Below are 23,327 nucleotides of genomic sequence, written 5' to 3' on the forward strand. Positions count from 1 at the left end.
TAATCCTGATTGTAAGAAAAAGTCTTTTGTTGAAGTTGAAGGTGAAGGTGTAGGTAAAGAAGAAAAAAAAGGGCAAAGAAAAGTGGGATGTTTTTCAGAAGCTGTGACGCACGCGGGGCGGTTGGATCTGCAGCTAAGATATGTTGTATTTATCCAGCTACCTGTACACTACATGTACCTATCCACCTTAACCTCCGGGTAAATAGATATCGGCTGTGCATGCCTCTTCTGCAAGGTAAAAATGTACGTGTGTACGATAACAAGCAAGCATGAGATTCATTCCATGTCTTCAAGAATGCCAAAAGCGACATGCTTTGCGTGGAAGCCACTAAGACGCATGCACGACCAGGATATCGTTGATGTAGAGCAAAAAACATTGATTGACAACGATTTGGGGTATCTTCGTCCAAAGAAACACCGAGGGATCCAAGCCCACCCTACGACATGAACGAAGAAAGAGTCCTAGGAGCCATATGTCCAACGGACTGCAGGCACCCAACCACCAGATCTGTTAAGGCCACACCATCTCACTGCTTCTGATTCACATCCACAATTGCCCTCACCGCCCTCTTCATACTCTCAAGTCGATCCTTCTCCCTCACTACCATCCTCTCAGCCAAAGCCTTGATTGCTCGTCTCCCTAGCTTAGCATGCAGCTCTTGCCATCCAGCCAGCTCACCGGCAACAGTCTGCTGTGTATAGGTCAACTCGCAGCCCACACTCCTCATTTCTTCCCTGCTCTTCTCAGCCTTCTCTTGCGCATCAGCGTGTATGCCTTTGCGTGTTTCATCGAGTAGACCAAGCGGCCATCGGTCGGAGCGTCGTAGCGAAGAGTCGTGGCGATCAACAGTCTTTTGGATGTTAACAAGCGAATTGATCAAGGAATGAGGGCGAGCTAGAGATGAGAGAATGGCAAGGATGGTGGAGGAAATGGCTTGCAGATCTTGATGAAAGAATTTGTGAGGATCTGAGGGTAGACCTTGAGCGCAGGTGGCGAAGCGGGAAAGGGCCACGACGTAAGAGGATGGAAGAAATGCTAGCGTTGAGAAATCCTTGGCACATAAGTCCAGGGCGATGGAGAAATCTAGGGAGCAGTCAGCTTGCTGCCGCCGAGAAGTTGGAGTATACGTACTCGACGAGCCGACGCGGACGCTGGCGACCCTCCGTATCACGCTCTTGGTCGAATAATTGATGCCTCGAATCGACTCCCGGGCATGCTCAACAAATGTCGAAACATCCCTCACATCCTCGACTGGCTCGTAATCCTCCATGATATTCTCGCTCCGAAGCTCCGCTTTCTTCCGGCTCCGCTCTGCCATCATGTCTGGCTGTATCTCAGGGAAGAGGATAAACTCCCACAGCAGCTCGTGCGTCGAGAAGGTTGAGTGAGCAAGCATGATCTTTAAGAACTTGTCGAGACGCACTTGAATGTCTTGCAGTACTGCTCTTGAAGGTCGAGAAGCTATCTGATAGGGCGAACGAAAGTTGAAGATTGACGGTAGCCATGAAGCAGGATGTTCCACGGAAAGCCATTTGGCCAGGTTCTCAAAATCTGTCAACGACCGCCTACAAGTGGTGACGCCGATCATTCCATTGTCATTGCGGACAGCAGACTTGATAATCAAGCGTATCGAGGCATCCTCCACAAAAAATGACCGAACAACGGCTGTCACTCTCCCGTCAGCAGCAGGCACATTGGAAACGAGCACCATGTCGTCGATGCGATTCCGAATCTCGTCGTCTTTAGCAAGCTCAACTGCAGTCATGCCTCTTGATTCTTTAGCTAACACGTCAACCCTCTGATCGCTGAATAAAGCTCTGACCATGTCCATTCGACCGTATTTGCTGGCCACCATTAAAGGAGTGAAACGCTTGTCATTGGTAGCGTTTGGATCGGAGTCGCAATGCCTCAGTATTCGTACAGCTAAAGTAGGATCATTGACCACATGAAGTAATGTATTGCCCTTCGCGTCAACATGATCGTCCAGATGAAGTGGCTGGCCGTCGCCTTGCTCATGCGTTGCGAATTGCAACGCTTCGTTGACCATCTCCGCATAGTTATTATGATCGTAGGATCTACACAAAGCGAGCAAAGGCGTCTGGCCGTTCTTGTCTTTCCTTCTCCATGGCAGGATCTCGGAGAACTGGGGAATCAGATATGGGGCGTTAAAAAGATAATGGGCAACCGTTCGACCATGACGATCTGCTCTGCCGAAGTAGTCGAGGATCTCCTCTGTGTCTCTCCTTTGAAAGATGCAGCGTAGTAATACATCAATGAGCTCGGTGTGAGCCAATTGGACTGCAGCACTCAGAAGCGTGGTGCCCTCCTTGTTGGAGTCTTCCAGCAAAAGCCTAGGGGAAAAGTATTCCTCCAAGGACAACAGATACTCAAGTGCTTCTGGCTGTCGTGCTTCCACGGCCATCATGAGTACCGAGTTGCCATCTATGTCTTGAGTCTGCGCAAGTGTTTCGATGGAGGTATCGCCTTCAACGTTGCTTGACTTTGAGTCCAGAGTAGTTGTTCGAGAAATGAACGAGTACTCCGAAGAATTTGAAAGGCTTCTCATATCCATGGAAACATGTTTACCTTTGCGGGAGGCTTGAAGAGCCTGGAAAGGAAAGACGTGTGCCAAGGTGGAGTTTTCCGAAGTGTTGCCGTCCTCGGTGGTTGCAGTGGATAAGCGACGTTCGAAGTGCTTGCTGTTCTCCTTGCCAACGAAGCGGCCTTTCTCCGAGTCATCGTCGGCATCGGTAATGGCATCCTCATCGGGCTCCTCGTGCAAGGCGGAACTTCTGTTTTTGTTGAGAACAGATTCCGGTTCAGGATCCATAATCGCCTTGATATCCTTGACATCGCCACTCCTAGCAGCCTGCCATAGTCGATTGTTCCCTCTGCTTGCTTTACGTAGGCCACCGGAGTCAGACGCCAGGTAGGAAAGCACTGCTTCGAATGTACTCAACGCGTATCCAACCTCACCACTTTCGACATCATCGACGAAGATGAAGTTTCGCATATAGGAAAATCGAGCGTGAAGATGCCGTACTTGGGAACGAATGACCACAACTAGCAGTAGGGAGACTAGAGTATCGGCATTCATGGTTATTGACGGAGGCGGCTTCCCCGATCCTTCCGGTCCTATACGGTCGTTCATTGCGGAATCAAGATTCTTAGCTATGGGCTGGTCACTCGTGACGACCTTCTGCGTCGCCAGAAGAATCTCCATCATCTGCTGAGGACTGCCAGCAACACCAAGCTTACGGAACTCTTCAACTCCCTTGGCGAGCCTGTCCATCATCTGTTCCTTGCCTTTCCGACCAACTTCTATCTCAATGCCAACTTGAGCAATATCGATGTGTTGCATCTGATGAATTCGAGACTCGAGCTCCAGATCTTCCAGCCGTCTGCTGTTCCGAAGCACTGGGAAGAGAGTGGAGTCGTGAACTTGCTCTGTGACATACCGCTCGATGATTCGCTCCACAGTAGGGCCCGTGAGGTCAGTTGTAGCTCCTAGCAAAGACAGTTGTTGCTTATCCACTTGCTGAAACAGATCGATCGCCGCAGTCACCGCAGTCTCCAACGTCTTCCGCATATGGTCTTCCTCCTCATCCACGCGTGTTGTTGCTATGGATGGCGCGGCTGTATGGCCGTTTGAGTATCTGCTACGTATGGACCCCTTGGTCTTGGAATGTGAGGATGCTGTTGAAGATCTTCGAGAGGTGTTTGATGACTTGCGCGAAAGCGTAGAAGGTCGATCCTGCATTTCCTTGTTGAAGTCTTTAAACACCTTCTCTAACCCGGGCTGCATCTGCCGCGCGATCATTGGAAAGTTGTTGAGTAGTTCGTTGAACGACCGTACGTCTTTCTTGTTGACTGATGAGGAGGGCCCAGAGTCTCCTTGTCCGCCCAACGGGTCTTTCAGGGTAATGGTAAGAGGTTTGAACCCTTTCAACAGGGTTGGAAGGATAGCTGGCGTGATATTGATTGGCTGGTAGGAGCCTACAAGAGGTCTCGAGATATAGTATATGAGCCATTGCTGCGCATCAAGATTGTCAGGATAGTATAGCTGGTCGCTGAGAAGCTGCGCCTGATTGAGGTTTCTAAAGCCTGGAGAAGTGTTACCCTAGGGAAGTCTTTATGTGCCAATGATCTTGCCATACCTTTATTGCTGTAGACAAACGACTCTTTCACCACAACAGTCCGCCCATTGACTGTAATGAACTGCTTCGCTTTACCCCTGCTGTCTCGCACATTGTTGCTTCCAGGACCTGCAGGGCCAGAGATTTTGAGGACATGGCTGCCCAGGAAATCCTCAGATCCAGCCAAGTCTGCAAATGTAGAATTGGTCTCTCGGTCCTTGCCGGTCAGGAGGCATTCGGTCGTTGGGACAAGGAGAATCTTCATCAACGTCAGCTCTTGCTTCGTGTAATTTCCCTGCGCCAGTCCGCCAGATCTCTCTGGTATGGTGGTATACTCACGTGGTTGTTGACCGGATTGCATTGGGCAGGTAACGCGCTCTTGAAGAAGGCCCGGAGATATGGATTAAGAGAGTGCATTCATTCGAGATACGAAAAGGCGTGACAGCGTACAGGCTCAAGCAAGCATCGGATGAGAGTGGGGCCAGTGGGCGGAGGGTGTTGGCTGGCTGTAGGCTTCGGTGGCATGTGCCGAAAAGGTAGAGGACGGCCGGTGCTCAACAAATTTATTGACAGCATATGAGGTTATCTAGGGCACGCCAACAAGAGCGCCGACAATACTACTTCATCCGAAACGCGCGGAGTATACATGGAGCTTGTTGCAGGGTTGGAGGATAAAGATCTGCCTGAAGCTTGATGCAATTACGGTGAGTTTTACGTGTCGGATGCGCAGTCTATACGGCTGGCTAAAAGCTCTCCTAAGTCGCAGATTCAATCCCTCTACCATCTTGTCCTGCCAATGTACCCCGGATAGCTCATTGAAAGGGGTCTTCGTCTTTCAAAAATCAAAATGTACAGTAGAAATTTAGATTTTGCTTGAGAGTGGCGACCGAAATTCGACGTCCGATAGACGCCTCGCTACCCCTGCTTCCAACTCGACAGACGAGATGCTTCGGATGATATTATACACTTGGATGAGCTCAGGACGCTTGCTTTTCCATGCGCGCTAAATGCAAGACAAGATACCGTTAGCACAGCTGAAATTGCTGTATCATATGTAATCCCTAGCACTCTTCTGCAGCTCGATCAATCGCCACCCCCTCGTATCCGGATTATTGACATCTTCCGGCGTCCTTGTTATCCCAAGGGCATAAGTGACAAGCTGCACCCTATCCTCCATACCAGCAGCTAGCTCGTTTGTCTTGGCATTTCGGTAAACATGAACTTCTTGCGTTTGGCACCGGATGATGAAGACCGGTATCTCTCCTGGTTCGAGCATGCGGGCAGACAGTATGTCGACATGCCGTATGTCTAGTATGCGTCCATCGGATTTCAGGCCGGCAGCAGTGTATTGCTGGGTCAGGGCGGCGTAGACCTGGTATTGCGCGGCCGAGAGCCAGAGCTTGAGGGTCTCGGTGTCCCCTTTCACGTAGGCGTCAAGAACTTCGGGGAGGATATATTCGCGCATTTCGCGGAGGAAGGGTTCTACTTGGAATGATGGGTCCATTTCACGGAATTTTTTGATGACCCGAGCAGTTTCATTTTCGGCGAAAAAACCAGCGACGCGGTCCGTGATGCTGCGGGCTGTTGAGACGAGGGGGTTTTCGGATTCGTTGTAGCTCGACTTGAGGGAGAAGAGGGACTGCATGAGTCGGTTGGAGTCTCTGAAGTTGGTCCATGTTTGATGGAACTTGGAATCTTTATGCAGGGTGACGTTTGTGCCGGCACTACGATGAAATTAGCGACATTCATATTGGTTGCTTTCTCGTTCATGGAATTGTACTCTGGGTCTTCCTCCATCTTCTCCGCCCGCTTGCCTGGCAACCCTCCAGAGTCTTTCAATTCCCTCAGCTCGCGTTTTTTCCTTCTTTCCTCTTTTTCTACCCAGCCGCCATATCTTGAGCTGCTGCCATCATCGATGACATCTTTGACACTCTTATAGACCTTGGTCTCCCTTACAGGTTTTGTAGCTGCGTCAATCCCTCGACCGGTAGCGTTAACGCCAGACCGTACCCCTTTGACGACTGTTGAATCCCAAGTCCATGCAGCGCTTTGTCCTAATACCTTTCCCGTCCCTTTGAGCGCCGAGCCCGTTACTGATGTGGCCGCCCCATATGCACGGCTGGACGCTTCTCGAGCCTTTCTCACGGACTCATTCTCTGTAAATTGATGTGCTGAATGCGAAAGCGCTTTTGTAGACTCGTTCCATTCTTTGGAGGCCTGGAACTCAGATTGCAGTGTTTCTGTGAAGACCTGCCAGGGTGATTTGTTTCCATGTGGAGGTGGAGGTGGCGGCTCTTCTTTCTTTTTTTGCTTCTTTTCACCATTGCCTGTCTCGTCTTCTTTCTCGCTTTTGGTGGACTCATCTTTGGTACTTGAGTGACGACTCTCCCGCTCTTTCTCGCTTTCTTTTTGAGCCTCTCGATATGCCCGCTCTGCAGGACTCTCCGTTTCCTCCGATGCTGGCTCTTGCTTATGAGCTCCTTTATCTGCACCTGACTTTGCTTCTTGTCTTGGGGAGTCCTTTGGCTTGTCTTCTGATTTTAAGTCTCTGAAACTGATGGCGTTCGCGTGGGGCGTTGTAGAAAAGGCGCTCCTCGATAGCTGGTCAAGGAAGCTGTGAGGTCGCCGCGAGGAAAGGAAATATAATGTAGAGGCATTGTTATTATGTAGGTCGCTTTGTGATAATCGGAAAGGTGCTGTCCGCCCACTGGGGCATATTGCAGCGGAAGTGAAGCATCTTGCTGCGAGACTACCGCGAGTTTGAATGTGCCGCAGCAAATGCAAGGGTGGTCTCATGCTAGTAGCCTCTACAAGTCAGCAGCCGATGAGGAGGCACCGCCCACTTTGAAGTCAGAACGCGTAAAGATTCAGTTATTCAGACATCAAAGATGCCGGCGGCGGCGTAGGATGTACACAAGTACGATAGATCAGAGCGGGCAATATTCCGCTACGGTGGCCGACAAGACAGTCAAAGCATTTCCTGGACAGCCCTCAGCCCAGCTCTGCTCTAACAGCTCGTTCAACGTAGAGATCAGCTACTATGAAGCGCTCACTATTCCAACTACCCTCATTAGGATCAGTATGTCTTCCTTGCCGTCAAAAGATAGCCCGAGCGCACGCTTTTCCTCCATTCCGGATCCCCCAAAAGCGCCTTTTGACCACCACCTCCCATGACCTCGCCGACACAAATCCTGCGTCCTCCAACACCTCTGCTACCGGCAGCGTCGCGGATCTCTCTCAGTCCTTCACATCGCGATTCTCCGATCTCTCCAACGAGCCTCTAATACCAGAGAGTCTTATGCGGAAAGCGAACCCCTCCCTCACAGATATGCCCTTCATCCGTCCCCACCACCTCCACATCTACGCTACCCGCCACAACTGCCATATCACCCTCACAGCCGGAAACCGTGACCCGATCATCTCCGTCTCCTCTGGGAACATTGGCTTTAAGAAAGCCCAGCGAGGCAGTTACGATGCGGCATACCAGTTGGGAGCGTATGTTATGGGTATGATCAAGAACCAAGCTATGCTGGACGAAAACTATCAGGGGAAAGGAGGACAGATCAGGCAGTTAGAGGTTGTTTTGAGGAATTTTGGGCCTGGAAGGGAGGCGGTTTCGAAGATTCTGCTGGGGAGTGAGGGGAGGGCACTGAGGGCCAGGATTGTGAGGGTTATGGATGGGACAAGGTTGAAATTTGGGGGTACGAGGGGTAAAAAGCCTAGAAGATTGGGCTAGGCCAGGGCGGTGGTGTGTATACTATGTTGAATTCAGCAGAATGGAGCCACGGGCCTTGACTTTGAAGGACGATGATCTAAGACCAGCGTGTTCTGGCTACAAGACCTCCAACTCTCGCACTTGGGTGCCTCTTAACGCCCATCTTAGATCAAGCGACTGGCGGCGTCGAAATGCTTTCTGCATCCAATACAACGCCATCTGCTGACATGACGGTTTGTAGTATGAAATTCCAAAGTGACACCACATTGCATACTTAAATTATCCTGGACGTATGGAGCTACGAGATGAGAACCCACCTTTTTACTGTGGGGGCATCTTCGTACTTTACGTTCCCGATTTGACTTGTAGTAGGAGCAGGGAAAAAACACCCAAATAGGAGCCAATTCTTCGCCGCTTGGAAGTGATGCACCTAAGCGGATGTGGTATAAAGTCCCTTCTTTGGGGTTTGCTCGGGAGCAACCGCAGGAAGAGATCCTGAGCTTTTTGTCGAATCCAGCTGAGATTTGAGCTAAAGCTACGAATACCATGATCAACGCCCCTTTAGCGGCGGCGCTCTCTCGCTCGCAGGCATTATTCTATCATCCGTATCTCTTACAGCGCTCTTCCCCTTCCCACTTCCGCCTTTCCTTCGATCTCTATCGCTATCCCACTCCTCCTCCTCACTGCCCATCGTACTGGCAATCGCACTGCCAGCAGTACTGCCATTAAAACTAGATCCCCGATGATACTGTCGCCGTAACATCGAGGTCCGCTCATCTTCATCATCCTCTTCCAATAGCTCCCCATCAGCGGTATCATGATCCGGCGGAGCTATCCATTCTCGCGGCACGACGCAGGGAAGCGCAACGCCTATGCTGGCCGCTCTGTTCAACCACGCTGGGGCGGGTTTGTTAATCAGTTTTTCGCAGAGATGACTGGTGAAGTGATTGCAGTTATTGGATAGGAGGTTGTAGGACGTTCCTTGGAACTCTTGGGAGACTTTTTTGATCAAGTTCTCGATTTCATGCTCGGAGCGGAAGGTGAAGCCTTGTAGCAGTTCGCAACGGAATGTACCTCCAGGTGGCTCCGTGTGTGGCTTTGTCCAGTATACTCCCGACATCCCTGGCCGGTCATGGCCACCGAATGCGTATTCTCTATCCAAGCACTTTATGACGACACCAGTGTGGAGGAGGGAGCTGCCGATGAACCAGAGAGCGGATGCGATTGTGCCTGGCTTTGCTCCGTCGGATCAGCATGAGGAGGAGTGTAGGACTAGAGGACAGGCGTACGGGTAGAAGGTCGTAGACGTTAATGAGGATTTCTGTTTTCTGGATGGAGGCTGAAGAACGGTTGCTGCTATGAGCACGTTGGCTTCTGGAGGGCGTATGTGACCGCGACCGAGGGGCCTTTTGCTGGCTCTTTGGTGACATTTCGTATTGGGGGCGTGTAGGTAGAGCTGCGGAGTAGATGGAAGCGGCACTGGATAGCAGACACTGCTGCAGCGGTGATGAGGGTTGCGGAAAGCAGCAAGCGGTAAGGAGAGAGGTCTTAGGTACAAAGATAAGAACGACTAGGTCAGATGAGACGTGGAACGTGAGTGTTCAGCGAGGTTATCTTTGAGACACTGAGCTGACCTCTTACTTTACTTTAGAGTGTCATGCCTGGGCCCTGGAGGTTGGGGCGGCTGTTGATCCCTAGAGCGCGCGCCTCTAGGCGGCAGCGATACCGGCTGTGAGTCTAAAGCTCAGATTCTGCAACGCACAATTCTTGCTATAAACGCATGACTTGATCGATTAAAGAGAGGGGCCATTGCTCTCTCCACCAACTTTCAATACGACTACCTGTCTTCACCTACTGTCTCTCTTCACTTCGAGCCTTCGCACACTTTTCCCGAAAGCAGCAGGATCTGCATTTGAAATCCACCTCCAGCCAGCATCCGTGCTTTCGCGCAGAGTCTTTTTAACCAACCCTACAGTGCGAGCCTTCACAACTTCTTCAGCGAGACATCGAAGCAAGATGCCACCCAAGAAGAAGGAGGAAGAGAAGAAGGTGCTCCTGGGCCGGCCGGGCAACAGCTTGAAAAGTGGTATCGTACGTATGATACAGTCTCACAAATGTCCATCAGGCGTGCTGCTAATCTCGTGTCGTTCTACAGGTTGGCTTGGCCAACGTCGGCAAATCGACCCTCTTTCAAGCCATCACGAAATGCTCACTGGGCAACCCAGCTGTGAGTCAACCGTGAAGCATTGTACGAGACAAATGACTTATGCGCCTGGATGCAGAACTTTCCGTACGCTACAATCGAGCCCGAAGAAGCTCGTGTCATCGTACCTGATGATAGATACGATTGGCTTTGCGAGCAATACAAGCCGAAGTCAAAAGTACCTGCCAATTTGACCGTCTACGATATCGCTGGCCTGACTCGAGGAGCCTCCACTGGCGCTGGTCTTGGAAACGCTTTCTTGTCACACATCAGAGCGGTCGATGCAATCTTCCAAGTCGTCCGATGCTTCGATGATGCCGAGATCATACACGTGGAAGGCGACGTTGATCCAGTACGAGATCTTACAATTATCAGTGAAGAGCTGCGCATTAAGGATATCGAGTTCGTCGAAAAGGCTTTGGAGAACTTGAAGAAGCAGACGAGACGAGGCGGCCAGAGCTTAGAGATGAAGAAGCTGAAAGAGGAGGAAGCTACGGTGGAGAAGATCCTCGCATGGCTGAAGGATGGTAAGGATGTACGGAAAGAGAACTGGACACCCAAGGAAGTGAGTGCAACCCCATGCGCGGTGCCACCAACATGTTCTTGCATGATGAACAAGAGTTACAAAGCTCGATATAATCCCAGCTCGTTGAACGGCTCAATTAAATAACGCAGAGACCGTACTGAAATGAAATCCAACTCTGACACCAAGAACATACTCCTACACGATCTGATTGCCCATTTCTCTAAGGGCTACCGCTAATTCAAATGGTCGACTAGGTCGAAGTCATCAATCCCCTCTTCCTCCTCAGCGCTAAACCCGTCGTCTACCTCGTCAACCTTAGTGAGAAAGATTACATCCGACAAAAGAACAAGCATCTTCCTAAGATTGCCGAATGGGTCAAAGAACACGCGCCAGGCGATCCTATACTGCCTCTCTCTGTCGCCTTTGAAGAGCGCCTCACACGTTTCGAGACTGAAGCAGAGGCAGAGGAGGAATGTAAAAAGCTCGGTACAAAATCCGCGCTGCCCAAGATTATCACGACCATGAGGAAGATGCTTGACCTTGGCAGCTTCTTCACGACAGGAACGGATGAGGTGAGGCAGTGGACTATCAGAAATGGGACAAAGGCGCCGCAAGCTGCTGGGGTGATTCATGGAGGTAAGTTGAGAGGGACCTAGACTGGAGATGGGCTTACTGACCATGTATTTGCAGACTTTGAGAAGACGTTCATCCAATGTATCGTCTACAACTACGAGATGCTCAAAGAATACAAAGATGAGACTTCACTGAAAGGTGCTGGAAAGGTCATGACCAAGGGCAAAGATTATGGTGAGCATAACTCGATGAAATCCTGATCCTGCTTGATATGACTCAGGAATGTATGCTGACTTCCAGTGCTAGTGGTGGCCGACGGCGATATCATATTGAGTACGCATATTTCTAGAATGAAACATTTGTCACGATAGCTAACACGTTCACAGTCAAAGCTGGTGCCGCAAAGTCGTGATCGAGCCATACTTCACAGGGAAGAGCTAGCACCCGTCAGTGTCCGGGGAGTGCCGTGTGGGTTAGTGGCCTGGGAGCAGATGGTCCATTGCGGTAGATACCCTGAAGCTAGTATGGCATGATACGACCGTAGTCGTTTGCCCCCTTTCGTTCAGAGTGACTATGACTGCGACGAAGAGGGATACCATCTGTCTTCGGCCTCTCCGTTCGTTTTCTCCCCCACACTCATCTTAGCTCATCAAGCGCAAACTATAGCACCCGTGGAGGTACACATCCTCAAGTCTTGCTAACCTTGACGCGAAGAATGATCTTCTTCTATTGCAAAACTCCGTTGGAGTGGGTTTCCCATATCGTTGATCGATTTCTTGGATTTGAATGCCAGAATATTACAGAGATCTAAGGCCGATACGCACGAAGGCTGTGAGTATTTCTGGTAGTGGGCCTGCTTATGCGATTCTCTTGGCTCCCTTCTGGAAAAGTGGAGACTGCATGAGCTTGTCCCATTGATGAACCATCTCAGTGTTCATCGTTGACAATCCGACCTCTTCTCCTCCCCTCGCGATTATCTCGTTCTCATAATCACAAATGGCATCTTTCAGCTTTTCTTGATCGAGTTTCATGGTTCGAAGGGCAGCGACATATTTTGCCACGTCTGCAATCGCATGGGTGAGACCTTGACCCCGGTTTGGAAGAGTCCGTGAGCTTCATAGTGCATGTTTGATCTAAGACCAGCGTGGAGCTTACGAAAGGTCATTAGATGAGCAGCATCGCCTGCTAAAGACATCATTCCACCAAGATTGTCCCAAGGGACGGGCTGCCAGTATGTCACTCTGTTGGTGTATACAGGGGTACCCTTGGGTATCCAAGCATTAGCGCTACGGAATGGATCTGCGAAGTCTTTGGTTCTCATCTTGACATCAGCCAACCCAACATCTGCAGTCTCAATCTTTTCGTCATCATCAGACTTGCGCCAGGATGTCATGAGCTGAAACTTCCATGTTTCAGGCGCCTTCACATTTGGAACATCAATAGCTGAAGTATCAAGTCAGCAAAACACCTCGCAGGTCTGGCCCACCGAGCCACCATATACCACTGATCCATGCAAACACTCCATCCGGGTGGAAAGCCATCACATTGAGAGGATGGGCGCTTCTGACGTCAGAACTTCCTAGGTAGATCACTTAATCGGAAAATATGATGAACAGAAGAAATGGTAGAGGATTCTCAAAAGCAAGGGAGGCCTTCGATCCAATCATGTATTTCACTTTTTGCTTCTTTACAAATAATTTGCATTCTACACGATTGATCAGTAAGAGCCTAGACAGGGCGGTCTCCTCGGTGGGAGTTGTTGCGTCGTGTATGCAGTGGGCGTCATCAGTTGAGGTATACAGAGAGGGTTGAGCTTTCTTGCAAACAGCCACCTCAACCGTCGGATTGGCCGCTTGGTATGCAGGCATAGGCTCATTTTCGCAACACGTTAGCTTCGGAATGCCAGCCTTTACAATGAAACTTTCAGCTGCAAAACAATCAAATCTCTTAGAAAGCATGATTGCGAACTCGAAAGCTCCCTGTCATTGGATCGATCGAAGGGACTTTTCGATGTTTGGTCGAACCCTCCGACTCGTGCACCCTGCCAACCCGTGGGATCCTCGTGCCTAGCCTGGCCAAAACCAGTCCCGTAGCTCGCTCGAGATTTCGAGCTCAGCGTGGTCGGATGGTCGTCCGTAGCCTCGGATGAGATACAGTGGAAGCCTTTTGCAGGAGGCGCGACGAGCGGAACACGGTCTGGCGAAAGACGGTGCTCGAAAGGAAAGCCTTTTGCGCCTATTTACATCGCTACGGCATATGTAGGATGGTGCATTCGCGTCGTCGAATACTGGTGTCGATTTCTTCTTCGAATGTATGGATGATAGGAAGGGTGAGGCGTGTTTGTAGAGCAGGGTAGGGAACAGTTGAGGATTTGGAAATTCTGCAGTTAAATATTTTGCTATATATATATGTTTAAGAGCAATTAAGTTTGCCCCCTCACGGGGGCATTTGGTCAATTTGAAACGATACAGGTTGGTTTACCCGTTCGCTGCAAAAAAAAGTTCGGCTACTGATTCCAAACTAGAGAAGATTAGCATGGCCCCTGCACTAAGGATGACACGCTGTATGTTCGACCCCAGTAACATCTGTACTCGTAGGTATGAATACTAATTCCGCAAAGCAATCAAAGAGAAGCTACCAATTTTTTTCTTTTTTGTTTCCTCAAGTCACGTAGCAATTTTTTGTTTGTGCAGATGTTTGTGACTTTTGATGTTTTTGCTTTGCGCGGATTTTTGTCCCGCTCGAACCATGCAGCTTTTTTCAGCCCCCCCTTGGCATTGCCACTGGTTTTACGGTAGGCTGGTGGGCCCATGGTGCAGGTTGTCGGCGATGATTGAGAAATCTAAAAGCTGACATTGACTACTCTATCATCTATTACTTTATCATCTATCGGGTATTCTACAATTGCTGTACTGTCTAAGTAGCACACAAAGAAACAAGCTCCGTTAACACCGCTTGCGCCTACTCCACATCCAATGACTCATGGTACTGAAAACTATCATCCTCCTCCTCCTCATCCAGCGCAAAGTCATTTTCGTCAATAGGCCGCATGTCAGTGTCGTAGCTCCGCCGCTGTTGCTGCTCGTACGCTTTGACCATACTCTCGTGCTCGTTACCCTCTCGCATCTCATCATGTCCCAATGCTCCATTCGCCAACGTCGCTGCTCCGTTTGCGACTGCAAAGGCTGTGTTGCCGGCTTTATGTACCAGCCATCCAGTGTTTGCAGCGAACCATTGATCGATCTGCTCCAGACTTTTACCGGCTGTCTCCACGACGAGGTAGTAGATGATGGGGACAAAGGAGGCGTTCAAGACTGCGTATAGCAGATACAGACCCCAGTGCAGATAGTGTATGCCAATCGGTGTGGTCTGCACAACCACGTAGTTGAACAGCCAATCGCAGGCGGTAGCAAGCGCAGCACCTTTGGTCCGCATGCTGAGCGAGTTGATCTCGGCGGGGTACAGCCACGGCACGGCGACCCATCCGAAGCCGAAAGCTAAGAAGTAGAAGGTGATGAACACTGTAGCCACGATACCAGGGATATGATGGCCATTGTCGTGGCTGATTTCCGTGCTGATGGCGATGCCGAGGAAGGAGATAGCCATGGCCGCAGCCATCGACATTAGCAGAGGGCGCCGACCTAGTCGTTCGATGAAGAAGAGCGAGGCTGCAGTGGCGAACATGTAAAGTACTGCAATGCCGGTAGATAGGATATGGGAGGCGAGTTCGGGGAGGCCGACACTTTTGTGAAGGACAAGAGGGAGGTAGTAGCAAAGGACGTTGATGCCGGTGAGCTGTTGGCTGTGGGGTTTTAGCGCAATCTCGTGAAGAGGGACTTGCGCGATGAAGTTCCTTACCAAACTTGAAGTAGCATCCCTAACAAGAGTCTTCGGGTTGCTGGACCACCTCTGAAGATCTGCGACCAGGATGCTTGAACGGCCATTTCTTGGCGGACGGAGTCTCGAATTCCCTTGAAATCCCCCTCCACATCATGCTCGCTGAGACTGGCAAGGACAGTCTTTGCCTCAGCATCTCTCCCCCTCGCCAGCAGCCAGCGGGGAGACTCCGGTAGAATAGGTACGAGTACGAGAATGATGACGATGAAGATAAGTTGAATACCCAACGGAAAGCGCCATTGAGATTCTGTTGTGATCCTGCTAAAGGCGAGGGTGATTATGTTGGATATGACGAAGCCCATCACGTTGACCACCATTTCTTTGACGACAGCTTTGCCCTTGGCATCCTGATGGGACGTCTCAACGTGCCAGACAGGTGCTGTCGCAGTATTACCACCATTCCCTATCCCGGCGATAAACCTCCCCCAAAGCAGATGATTCATGGAATGCGCGCCTGTCTGCAGCATAATTCCACTCGTCATGATGATGGTGAAAATGATCAGCATGCGTTTCCTCCCCAGCCATTCTCCCACAACAAGTGTCAGTAAGGCGCCGGCAAAACATCCCAGATCGTAGACACTGGTGACAAAGCCCGTCAAGGATGGCGATGGATGATGGAAATACTCCTGAAACTCTTGGCCAACGATGATACCACCAAAGACTCCTTGCTCGTAGCCAAAAAGACACATGACAGTGCCCGCGGCGACGGAGATGAGAGAGTGCAGTCGAGGGGCGGTGAAGCCATACTTTGGTCGAGTCCTCGACCGTGAACCTTTGGTGGAATCAGAAACATCGAAGGAGTTTAAGCGGCGCGTTTCATCGTCATGGTCGATGGGTTGGTAGGACATAATCGATGGACTTTACGGAGGTCGCGATAAAGAGATTTGTCTTGACGCGCGGCTTTCTCTCATGGCAGGAGAGTCAGGAGGTCGACGAGAGATATATGATTGTTTACTTGTTTACTCAAAGAGTGATAAGGTAATAGCGAGATATAAGAGACTGGGCAGGGGTTTCGAGACGCAGGTTGATGCCAGTCTGCCAGATGCTCAGGGGACCGGGAAGACCAGGACCAAAATAGAAAGGTTCCTTGGCACGGATGATACACTAACCTAAGGTAGCAGGTCAGGTGATTACCAAGTTCTGTTAGGGCTGTCGATCCAGCTAGTCTATCTGGAGCCTAGCGTTACGCGATAAGCGATCTGTATCATAACACTGCCGACTTACTAAACTTTCGCACAACCCCCACCCCTTTTTTTTAAAAACAACCCCAAACCACCCAACCAAAAAACCAAAATTTTTAATAAAAATAAAAAAAAAATTTTTTATAAAAAAACCCTTAATAAAAATAATAAAGCGATTATACGACTATAGGCCTCGGGACTAATAACCCTCTAAATATCGTAATACTACACGCCTTTTCCGATAGCTAAGTTACGAAGTCTTTCTTTCAACTAGACTTAATAGTTAATTATTACTATTATATATTAATCTTCCCCTTCTATAAATAATATTATTATTATTATTAATAATAATAATATTAATTCTACTCTCTCAATACGGATATTAGATATTATATATCATTTTAATTATTTTAGCTTTAACGTCTTTATATATATTAGATCTTAATATCTTAATATATTATAATAACTATATTATATTTATACTTCACTTTATACTAATTTATTAATTTATATTATATTATTATATTATATCTCCTCTAAGAGATATATCTTTTTTTCTCTTATCGATTAGTAATTAGTCTATAACGCGAGAAAATCTCTATCTTTTTTTATATCTTTTAAAGGTGCCTTAAGATATATAGCATAAATTATTTAATCTCGCTTTATCGAAACGTATTTGACGTAATAATATCGAATCTTAAATCTCGATCTTATCTATTAAGTAATAGATTACTAAGAAGTAATAACTCTTAATAATCGTTAAAGTAATTTCATCGAGTAGAATAATTAATAAAAGAGTTAAGATTTAGATATTATTTTCTATAAAACTTCTAAACTCAATAGAGTTCTTTATTTAATCTATAAGTATATATATATATATAAGAATTATAGATTAAAAAGAAGAATACGGCACTTAAATTAGAGACTCTGCGATTATAAGAGACCCCCTTTCAGCTTTCGACTAGTTCAAAAACGATTAGATAGATTAGTTACGCGTCTCGCATAGTCGGTTATCAAGGTAAGACTTCAGGGTAGTATGATGTAATCAATCAATCAATCAAACTGCCGACTTACTTACTTGTAAGGTAAGGTAACCATCCGAAGATCCTGCTGAAATTTCTTTCTGCCATACAACATAACAAGCCTCTGGACAGCATAGCTAAATTCCACCACGTCCTGACCCAAAACAATGCATAAGGAACCCTTCGAAATGCCAGCTAAAATCGTTATTGTACAACGGCACAAGCTTCGAGCCCCAAAGAGTACATTCTCCGTGGCCCAATGCTGGATAAAGCTGGCTTTGTATCTCAGCGGCTAATATTGTCGGTAAGTAATCATACAGGAGGCTCACACTCAAGCCTGCTGCCTCCTCGACAGCCTGCTGTCTGCCTGGTAAATATCGATACTGCACGTAGAATTTTGATACCATTGATACCATCGTCCTTGAAAAGCCGCTCTCCGTGTCTACAACACTCAACAACGTGCTATTCCCTGCTCTGGCACTTCACGCAACACGTTTGATCTGTGTACCACAACAGCTCACCTGCCGGACTCAACCTTCTTATTCTTGAAAGACTCGACCACCAAAAACTCGGGGTCGGATCACGCCGTCACGATCATAGGTCTGTCAATTTTCGGTCCACGAGATGACGGCTTGCCTCTTGCTCACACGTCTGCCACCTGAACTCCATCTACAAATCTACAACTACGTCTTGATGCGCTCTGAACAGCTGGTTAATCCGAAAATGACTGGCCGAATGTGCAATCAAGTGAAGAGTCTGGGAGAACGATCCTTCGAGCATCCCGCCAGATTTAACGACGAAGCATACCCAGTCTTGCTCTCCGCCAACACATGGGTAGCCAACCTCGCTAGAGAGGGTCATATGTGGCTGTTCGGATTAGGTCTGCAAGGTCAGAATACATTGCGCAAGATCATCCTCGAGGCTGATTACGGAATCCACGCTTGGGGTTTCCAATTTGAAATCTTTAACACATTACCTACCTGCACAGAGTTAATACTCACTACCAGAGCGATGACTTCTATCCTTACGTTTCTCTACAGAAACGGTACGATGAAATAGATCCACGGGTTCGCCAAGACCATTATGAATGACCCGTCTAATGAACCAAGGAATTGCCGGCGCCACAGACACCTGCTGAGAAGGCTGCCGGCGCACTTGGTAGCACAGAGAGACCGGCTTTGGAAGGGACTCCTGGATCAACTCACATCGGCTTGCCCAAATAATTGCGGGATGCACTTGGGCAGGCCAGCAGCTTATACTCAGAGTACTGTACACTTGAGTCTTACCAGCGCTTGATTCCACTGCGAACATAGACTCAGCCAGAGAGGCAGCACGGTTCCCACCTCGCTGGTTGGCAAAAAAGTTAGCAAGAAGAGGGCACGGGGGAAATTTCTGATTCTTTGATTCCCAATGGGTGGGCCGGTCGAAAAGGTGGCATTCTAAGAGCTCCCATCTTTCCGTTTTTGCCTACTTTTGTGAGTGCCAAGCCAAGGGGGGTGAGGGTTGCGGCAGGCCTGATGAAGCAATTTTTGGCGCTTGTTTGACAGCGACCCATGGCCTTGAAAGAGTGTACAACCCTAACTAGATATCCACGAAACTGACAAAGAGATAGGCAACACGATGGTGTCTGTATGGATTGTTCGCGTCATTTCAGGAGCTGGCGGAATGATAGGGTCCACAAGTATGTACCTACTCAGTTCTGCCACCGTCATCCAAAGTTTCGATAGCTAAAGTAAGTAAAAAGACAATCGTGAGTGAAATGCCGTGCAGTCTTGACTAATAAAGAAGCGTTGCGATTGGCCACATCCAAACCTCAACGGCCCGAATAGATTTTGCAGCTTGTCACGCTAATGCAACTACGACATGCAGGTGTTCCTAGCGGCACCGGCGGGGCACAAGTCCTGGACACGGTCCACCCTCGAGGCCACCCTTGTACCTTTTGTCACTCTCATCTTCGCCCACTGTCAGCTTTGTAGGGGCCAGGCATGGATCTTGCATCGTCCCTTCAATTTGTCGCCGTCGCCCTCGTGTTTTACATCGTCTACGGCGCCGTCTACCGGCTGTACTTCAGCCCCATTGCATCGTTTCCCGGTCCAAAGCTTGCTGCGCTGACCTTCTGGTATGAATTCTATTACGACGTGGTCAGGCGTGGAAGATACACATGGAAGATCGCGGAGCTGCACAAGAAGTACGGACCGATTGTGCGCATCAATCCACGTGAGATCCACATCATCGACCCAGACTTCATCGATGAACTGTATGTTGGTGCGAGCAAACGGAAAACGGATTTGTGGTCCTGGACTGTAAGTTTCTTGGAGCTTCAGGCGTGATTTGCAGTGTCGCAGACTTTCCAGTCGATAGATGGGCTCATCGTCTTGGCAGGTACCTATGCTTGGAACACCAAACAGCATCCTAGCCACAGTCGACCACGATCTTCATCGTCGCCGCAGAAACGCGTACGCTACTTTCTTCTCTAAGCAATCGATCAGGAATTATAGTAGCGTCATACAGGCAGCAGTCGACAAATTATGCCTGAGACTGCGCGAGAGTTCGAAGTTCGGCAAGCCAGTGAACTTGTTACATACATACTCCGCCATGACAGGTGACATCGTGACCGGATATTGCTTTCCTGAATCGTACGGCCTCCTCGACAAGCCAGACTATGGTGCCGAAATCTATGAGCTCTTCGCATCTACATTAGCAAACGTACACATCCTCAAGCATTTTCCATTGCTATTACCCCTCTTACTAGCACTTCCAGAATGGCTTGTTCAATTTCTCGTGCCAGATTTTGCAACCACTTTCCGATGGCAGCGAGAATGGGTGAGGCAGATCAATGCAATCAAATCTGGAGCCGACGATGAAAAGGACAGAGCAGGGACGCCGAGCATTTTCCGGACACTCCTCGATGCAGATCTCCCTCCATATGACAAGTCGGCATCTCGTCTCATGGAAGATGCGCAGACACTGCTAGGGGGTGGCTCTGTGACGACCAGTATGGCACTTGCGCTTGCCACATACTATATTTTGTCAGATGACCATGTCTTGAGGACCCTCACAGATGAGCTGGCCACGGCCATACCCGATCCAGCCCATCCACTGCCCTTGGTGGAGTTGGAGAAGCTGGAATATCTGACTGCCACCACATTCGAGACGCTGCGCATCAGTCACGGCGTCAGTCATCGGCTGCAGCGAGTGTCGCCTGACCAGTCGCTGCGCTATCACGATTGGATCATACCCGCGGGAACCCCCGTTAGCATGACATCGGTCCATATACACAACAACGTGGATATCTTTCCCGAACCTCATCTCTTCAAGCCCGAACGTTGGCTTCCACTAGAGACGGAAGGACGTCGGCTGCAAAGATATCTCATCGCTTTCAGCAGGGGGTCGCGACAATGTTTAGGCATGAACTTGGGATCCGCTGAGCTGTACTTGGGCTTAGCTGGAGTGTTCCGAACTCTCGGACATAGCATGAGAGTTGTAGATACGGTAAAGGAGAGGGATGTGGACATCTGTCGTGACATTTTCACGCCTGCTATGAGGGAAGATACTACTGGGATTAAAGTTGTGATAGAGGGGGTAGGGTTTTTGCAGATGCTGCTCAATGAAGTAGAACGATCCAAGCTTTCCAAATGAGAACTCACAGTCTCCAGACCATTGGCTCATGGATTGCCGTCATCTTCACAGATGTGGTGTTGGCTCAGCCAATCTCGCTACGTGATGTGAAAGAGATGACAGCACCGATAATATGCTAGTGGCGGTCTGTCCGAGAACCCTCCTCCCCTCCCTGTCAAACCGCAAAGTCGAAAATCGTTCGTCTCAGTGCATCATCAAGCCCGCCTCGTGCAGACTTCCAGAGATGCCTCGCTATGTCTGTGGTCCAAATTTTCTTTCTGGTCACGATTCATCTTTGCGTTGCTTGGCTTTGCATAACATGTTGGCTGACAAGTATCGAGAAGGATGAGGACAAAATGAAGACACGAAACTCGACTAAACCTTTACCGACTTAGAGTCGCAGTTGGGAGACTCTAAAGACTCGACGTCGCAATTTTCATGATAGCCAAGACCTGACTCATAGATGTGGGGAACAGTTAGGTCAGTTGAGTGACTCAGCGGACACGGTAACAGCCTCTCACATCATTCCCGCACTCCAGAGTTGCCAAAGTCGCCAAAGCTGATAAGCTGAGAACCTTTCCTTTACGGTCATCTGACCATCTTTTAACATTCACGAGATGAGGCATTGGTCAATGCCCCTTGCTGTTGTTCTTGAAACGGCGTTGGTGTTGTGGTACCCACCGTGGAGGTCTCAACAAGGCATTGGGAGGCGGTTGATGCACGCCAGCGAGCTGTTTCGAGAGATTTGCATCTTCTAATGAAAAGGGTTGCGCCAGCCACGGTGGGTTTGCAGAGAGATTCTCAACGCTCAAAGATTGGGTGAGGCTGTAAGTTAGGCGTGTGGTGAAGCCTAATCCTCCTAGAGGGAATTTGCTTCTCTAATCTTCTCAAGCAAGCCGTTGCAGCGGATACCCAGTCTTTCCCGCCTCGCGCCAGTCCAATGGGTATCGTCGGATCATTGGCTCGTCGCTACAGACAGTGTGGCTTGTCACTGGGAGGTTGTGGCAACAACAAGCGGGTTATAAGCTAAAGTCTATACATTCAGGTGCTTGCGGTCAAACTCCCTAACCAAGACACAAGTCAGTATTCTTCTCAAGTTAATGAAATCGGTGGAAGCCTTTGCTTCTCACTCTCTAACAATATCCAGTCGTCGTGGAGGAGTGGCTTTAGTACCCCACTCTCGTAGCTCCATCGTCTAGATTCTCGTCCCCGCAATGTCGCGATCAATCTGTAACTCAAATCACCGCAAGCTATAAGAGTGCCCTCCAGGTCGGTTTTAACAGCCAACCTCGTTCCTCAACAACGCTCGCTCTCTCAAGCCAAACAGCTTTTTGTTCAAGAAACACGGTCGTTCCTACTCAAAGCCCTTCTACCTCATACAAAACCACCAAAAACAATCTTCTTCGTCACAATGCAGTACACTCCTCTCTTCTTCGGCCTCGCCGCCGTCTTCGGCCTCGTGTCCGCCACTCCTCGCCCAGCCCCCGCCCGCTCCGTTGCCGGCGACACCGGCTGCGGCGTCTACGGCATCTTCTGCAACACCCCCGACACCTTCTCCCTCTGCGTCCCAACCTCCACCGGAACCGAGTACTTCTTCTTCGGCTCTGTCGCCCAAGGCACCTTCTGCGACACAACCGAGAACCGCATCCGCGCCGACAACTTTGGCAACTGCTCCCCCGATGGCCAACTCTTCTGCGGGGCGAATGGCCTCACCTTCTTCATCTGTGACCAGGGAGGTCTGATCAGCTTCGGTCCTACCGCCGCTGGTACCGAGTGTGTCAATGGCGAGATTGTTGCTTGCGATGGCGTGTGCGGTGATGACACCGCTTCGACTACCACTACCCCGGACAGCACTACGACTTCCGATACCATCTCCGATACATTCACCACACCCTCTACCACACCTACTACCACTACATCTTTCACCACCACTTCCGACACCTCCTTCAGTACATTCAGCACATCGAATACCACTACCACGTCGCCAAGCACCACCCCAGTGAGCACATCCACCGCTGTAACCACGACTCCATTGTCCAGCTCCTCTTTGATTACCTCAATCACCATCCCATCCTCAACCCTCACATCTTCTAGCTCGAGCCTCTCAATCACCTCCCCATCCATAACCCTCACATCTTCTAGTTCGACTAGCTCGTCAACCGACTCCTCGTCTTCCTCAAGCGACTCCTCGTCCTCCTCAAGCGACTCAAGCTCATCGTCCAGCTCTTCCAGCTCTTCCAGCACGAGCGTGACCGTAGTCACAAGCACCACCACTGCTACGGATGCCGCAACCACATAGACGCAATTCTTATGGCACTGCTTGCTTTTGGCGTTGTTGAGAGAAAAGTGCTTTTTGATACGACTGGCGTCGGAGAGATGTTCGGGTTCGAGGGAGGGACACAATCAGTGGCAAGATGTATTTAATACCGGCTCAGCAGATTACATCCACTGCTCC

General features: G+C 49.5%; 9 protein-coding genes across 9 annotated transcripts; 4 read left to right on the plus strand and 5 right to left on the minus strand.

The window, feature by feature from the left end:
• Positions 1–527: 527 nt before the first annotated feature.
• HO173_005195 (uncharacterized protein) lies at positions 528–4,498 on the minus strand (the record flags this gene model as incomplete). The annotated part of the gene is made up of 3 exons (XM_037307113.1): positions 528–1,084; positions 1,133–4,105; positions 4,159–4,498. 3 exons carry the CDS (start codon positions 4,496–4,498, stop codon positions 528–530), a joined length of 3,870 nt encoding a protein of 1,289 aa, XP_037166237.1.
• A 687-nt stretch (positions 4,499–5,185) lies between these two features.
• On the minus strand, positions 5,186–6,933 carry HO173_005196 (uncharacterized protein; the record flags this gene model as incomplete). Its single annotated transcript, XM_037307114.1, has 2 exons — positions 5,186–5,861; positions 5,918–6,933. The coding sequence occupies 2 exons, from the start codon at positions 6,931–6,933 to the stop codon at positions 5,186–5,188; spliced, it is 1,692 nt and encodes a 563-aa protein (XP_037166238.1).
• A 244-nt stretch (positions 6,934–7,177) lies between these two features.
• On the plus strand, positions 7,178–7,873 carry HO173_005197 (uncharacterized protein; the record flags this gene model as incomplete). The annotated part of the gene is made up of 1 exon (XM_037307115.1): positions 7,178–7,873. The coding sequence occupies one exon, from the start codon at positions 7,178–7,180 to the stop codon at positions 7,871–7,873; it is 696 nt and encodes a 231-aa protein (XP_037166239.1).
• Positions 7,874–8,402: 529 nt separating this feature from the next.
• HO173_005198 (uncharacterized protein) lies at positions 8,403–9,282 on the minus strand (the record flags this gene model as incomplete). The annotated part of the gene is made up of 2 exons (XM_037307116.1): positions 8,403–9,086; positions 9,142–9,282. 2 exons carry the CDS (start codon positions 9,280–9,282, stop codon positions 8,403–8,405), a joined length of 825 nt encoding a protein of 274 aa, XP_037166240.1.
• Positions 9,283–9,868: 586 nt separating this feature from the next.
• On the plus strand, positions 9,869–11,566 carry HO173_005199 (uncharacterized protein; the record flags this gene model as incomplete). The annotated part of the gene is made up of 7 exons (XM_037307117.1): positions 9,869–9,943; positions 10,008–10,079; positions 10,135–10,620; positions 10,836–11,217; positions 11,272–11,388; positions 11,461–11,487; positions 11,541–11,566. The coding sequence occupies 7 exons, from the start codon at positions 9,869–9,871 to the stop codon at positions 11,564–11,566; spliced, it is 1,185 nt and encodes a 394-aa protein (XP_037166241.1).
• Positions 11,567–12,011: 445 nt separating this feature from the next.
• HO173_005200 (uncharacterized protein) lies at positions 12,012–12,695 on the minus strand (the record flags this gene model as incomplete). The annotated part of the gene is made up of 3 exons (XM_037307118.1): positions 12,012–12,238; positions 12,310–12,597; positions 12,656–12,695. 3 exons carry the CDS (start codon positions 12,693–12,695, stop codon positions 12,012–12,014), a joined length of 555 nt encoding a protein of 184 aa, XP_037166242.1.
• Positions 12,696–14,115: 1,420 nt separating this feature from the next.
• HO173_005201 (uncharacterized protein) lies at positions 14,116–15,899 on the minus strand (the record flags this gene model as incomplete). Its single annotated transcript, XM_037307119.1, has 2 exons — positions 14,116–14,956; positions 15,013–15,899. The coding sequence occupies 2 exons, from the start codon at positions 15,897–15,899 to the stop codon at positions 14,116–14,118; spliced, it is 1,728 nt and encodes a 575-aa protein (XP_037166243.1).
• Positions 15,900–19,239: 3,340 nt separating this feature from the next.
• Positions 19,240–20,893, plus strand: HO173_005202 (uncharacterized protein; the record flags this gene model as incomplete). The annotated part of the gene is made up of 2 exons (XM_037307120.1): positions 19,240–19,557; positions 19,637–20,893. 2 exons carry the CDS (start codon positions 19,240–19,242, stop codon positions 20,891–20,893), a joined length of 1,575 nt encoding a protein of 524 aa, XP_037166244.1.
• Positions 20,894–22,283: 1,390 nt separating this feature from the next.
• On the plus strand, positions 22,284–23,171 carry HO173_005203 (uncharacterized protein; the record flags this gene model as incomplete). Its single annotated transcript, XM_037307121.1, has 1 exon — positions 22,284–23,171. One exon carries the CDS (start codon positions 22,284–22,286, stop codon positions 23,169–23,171), a length of 888 nt encoding a protein of 295 aa, XP_037166245.1.
• Positions 23,172–23,327: the final 156 nt, after the last annotated feature.

Source organism: Letharia columbiana (assembly GCF_014066305.1).
Source record: "Letharia columbiana isolate WasteWater2 chromosome Unknown Sc0000013_s0, whole genome shotgun sequence".
Classification (NCBI taxonomy): domain Eukaryota; kingdom Fungi; phylum Ascomycota; class Lecanoromycetes; order Lecanorales; family Parmeliaceae; genus Letharia; species Letharia columbiana.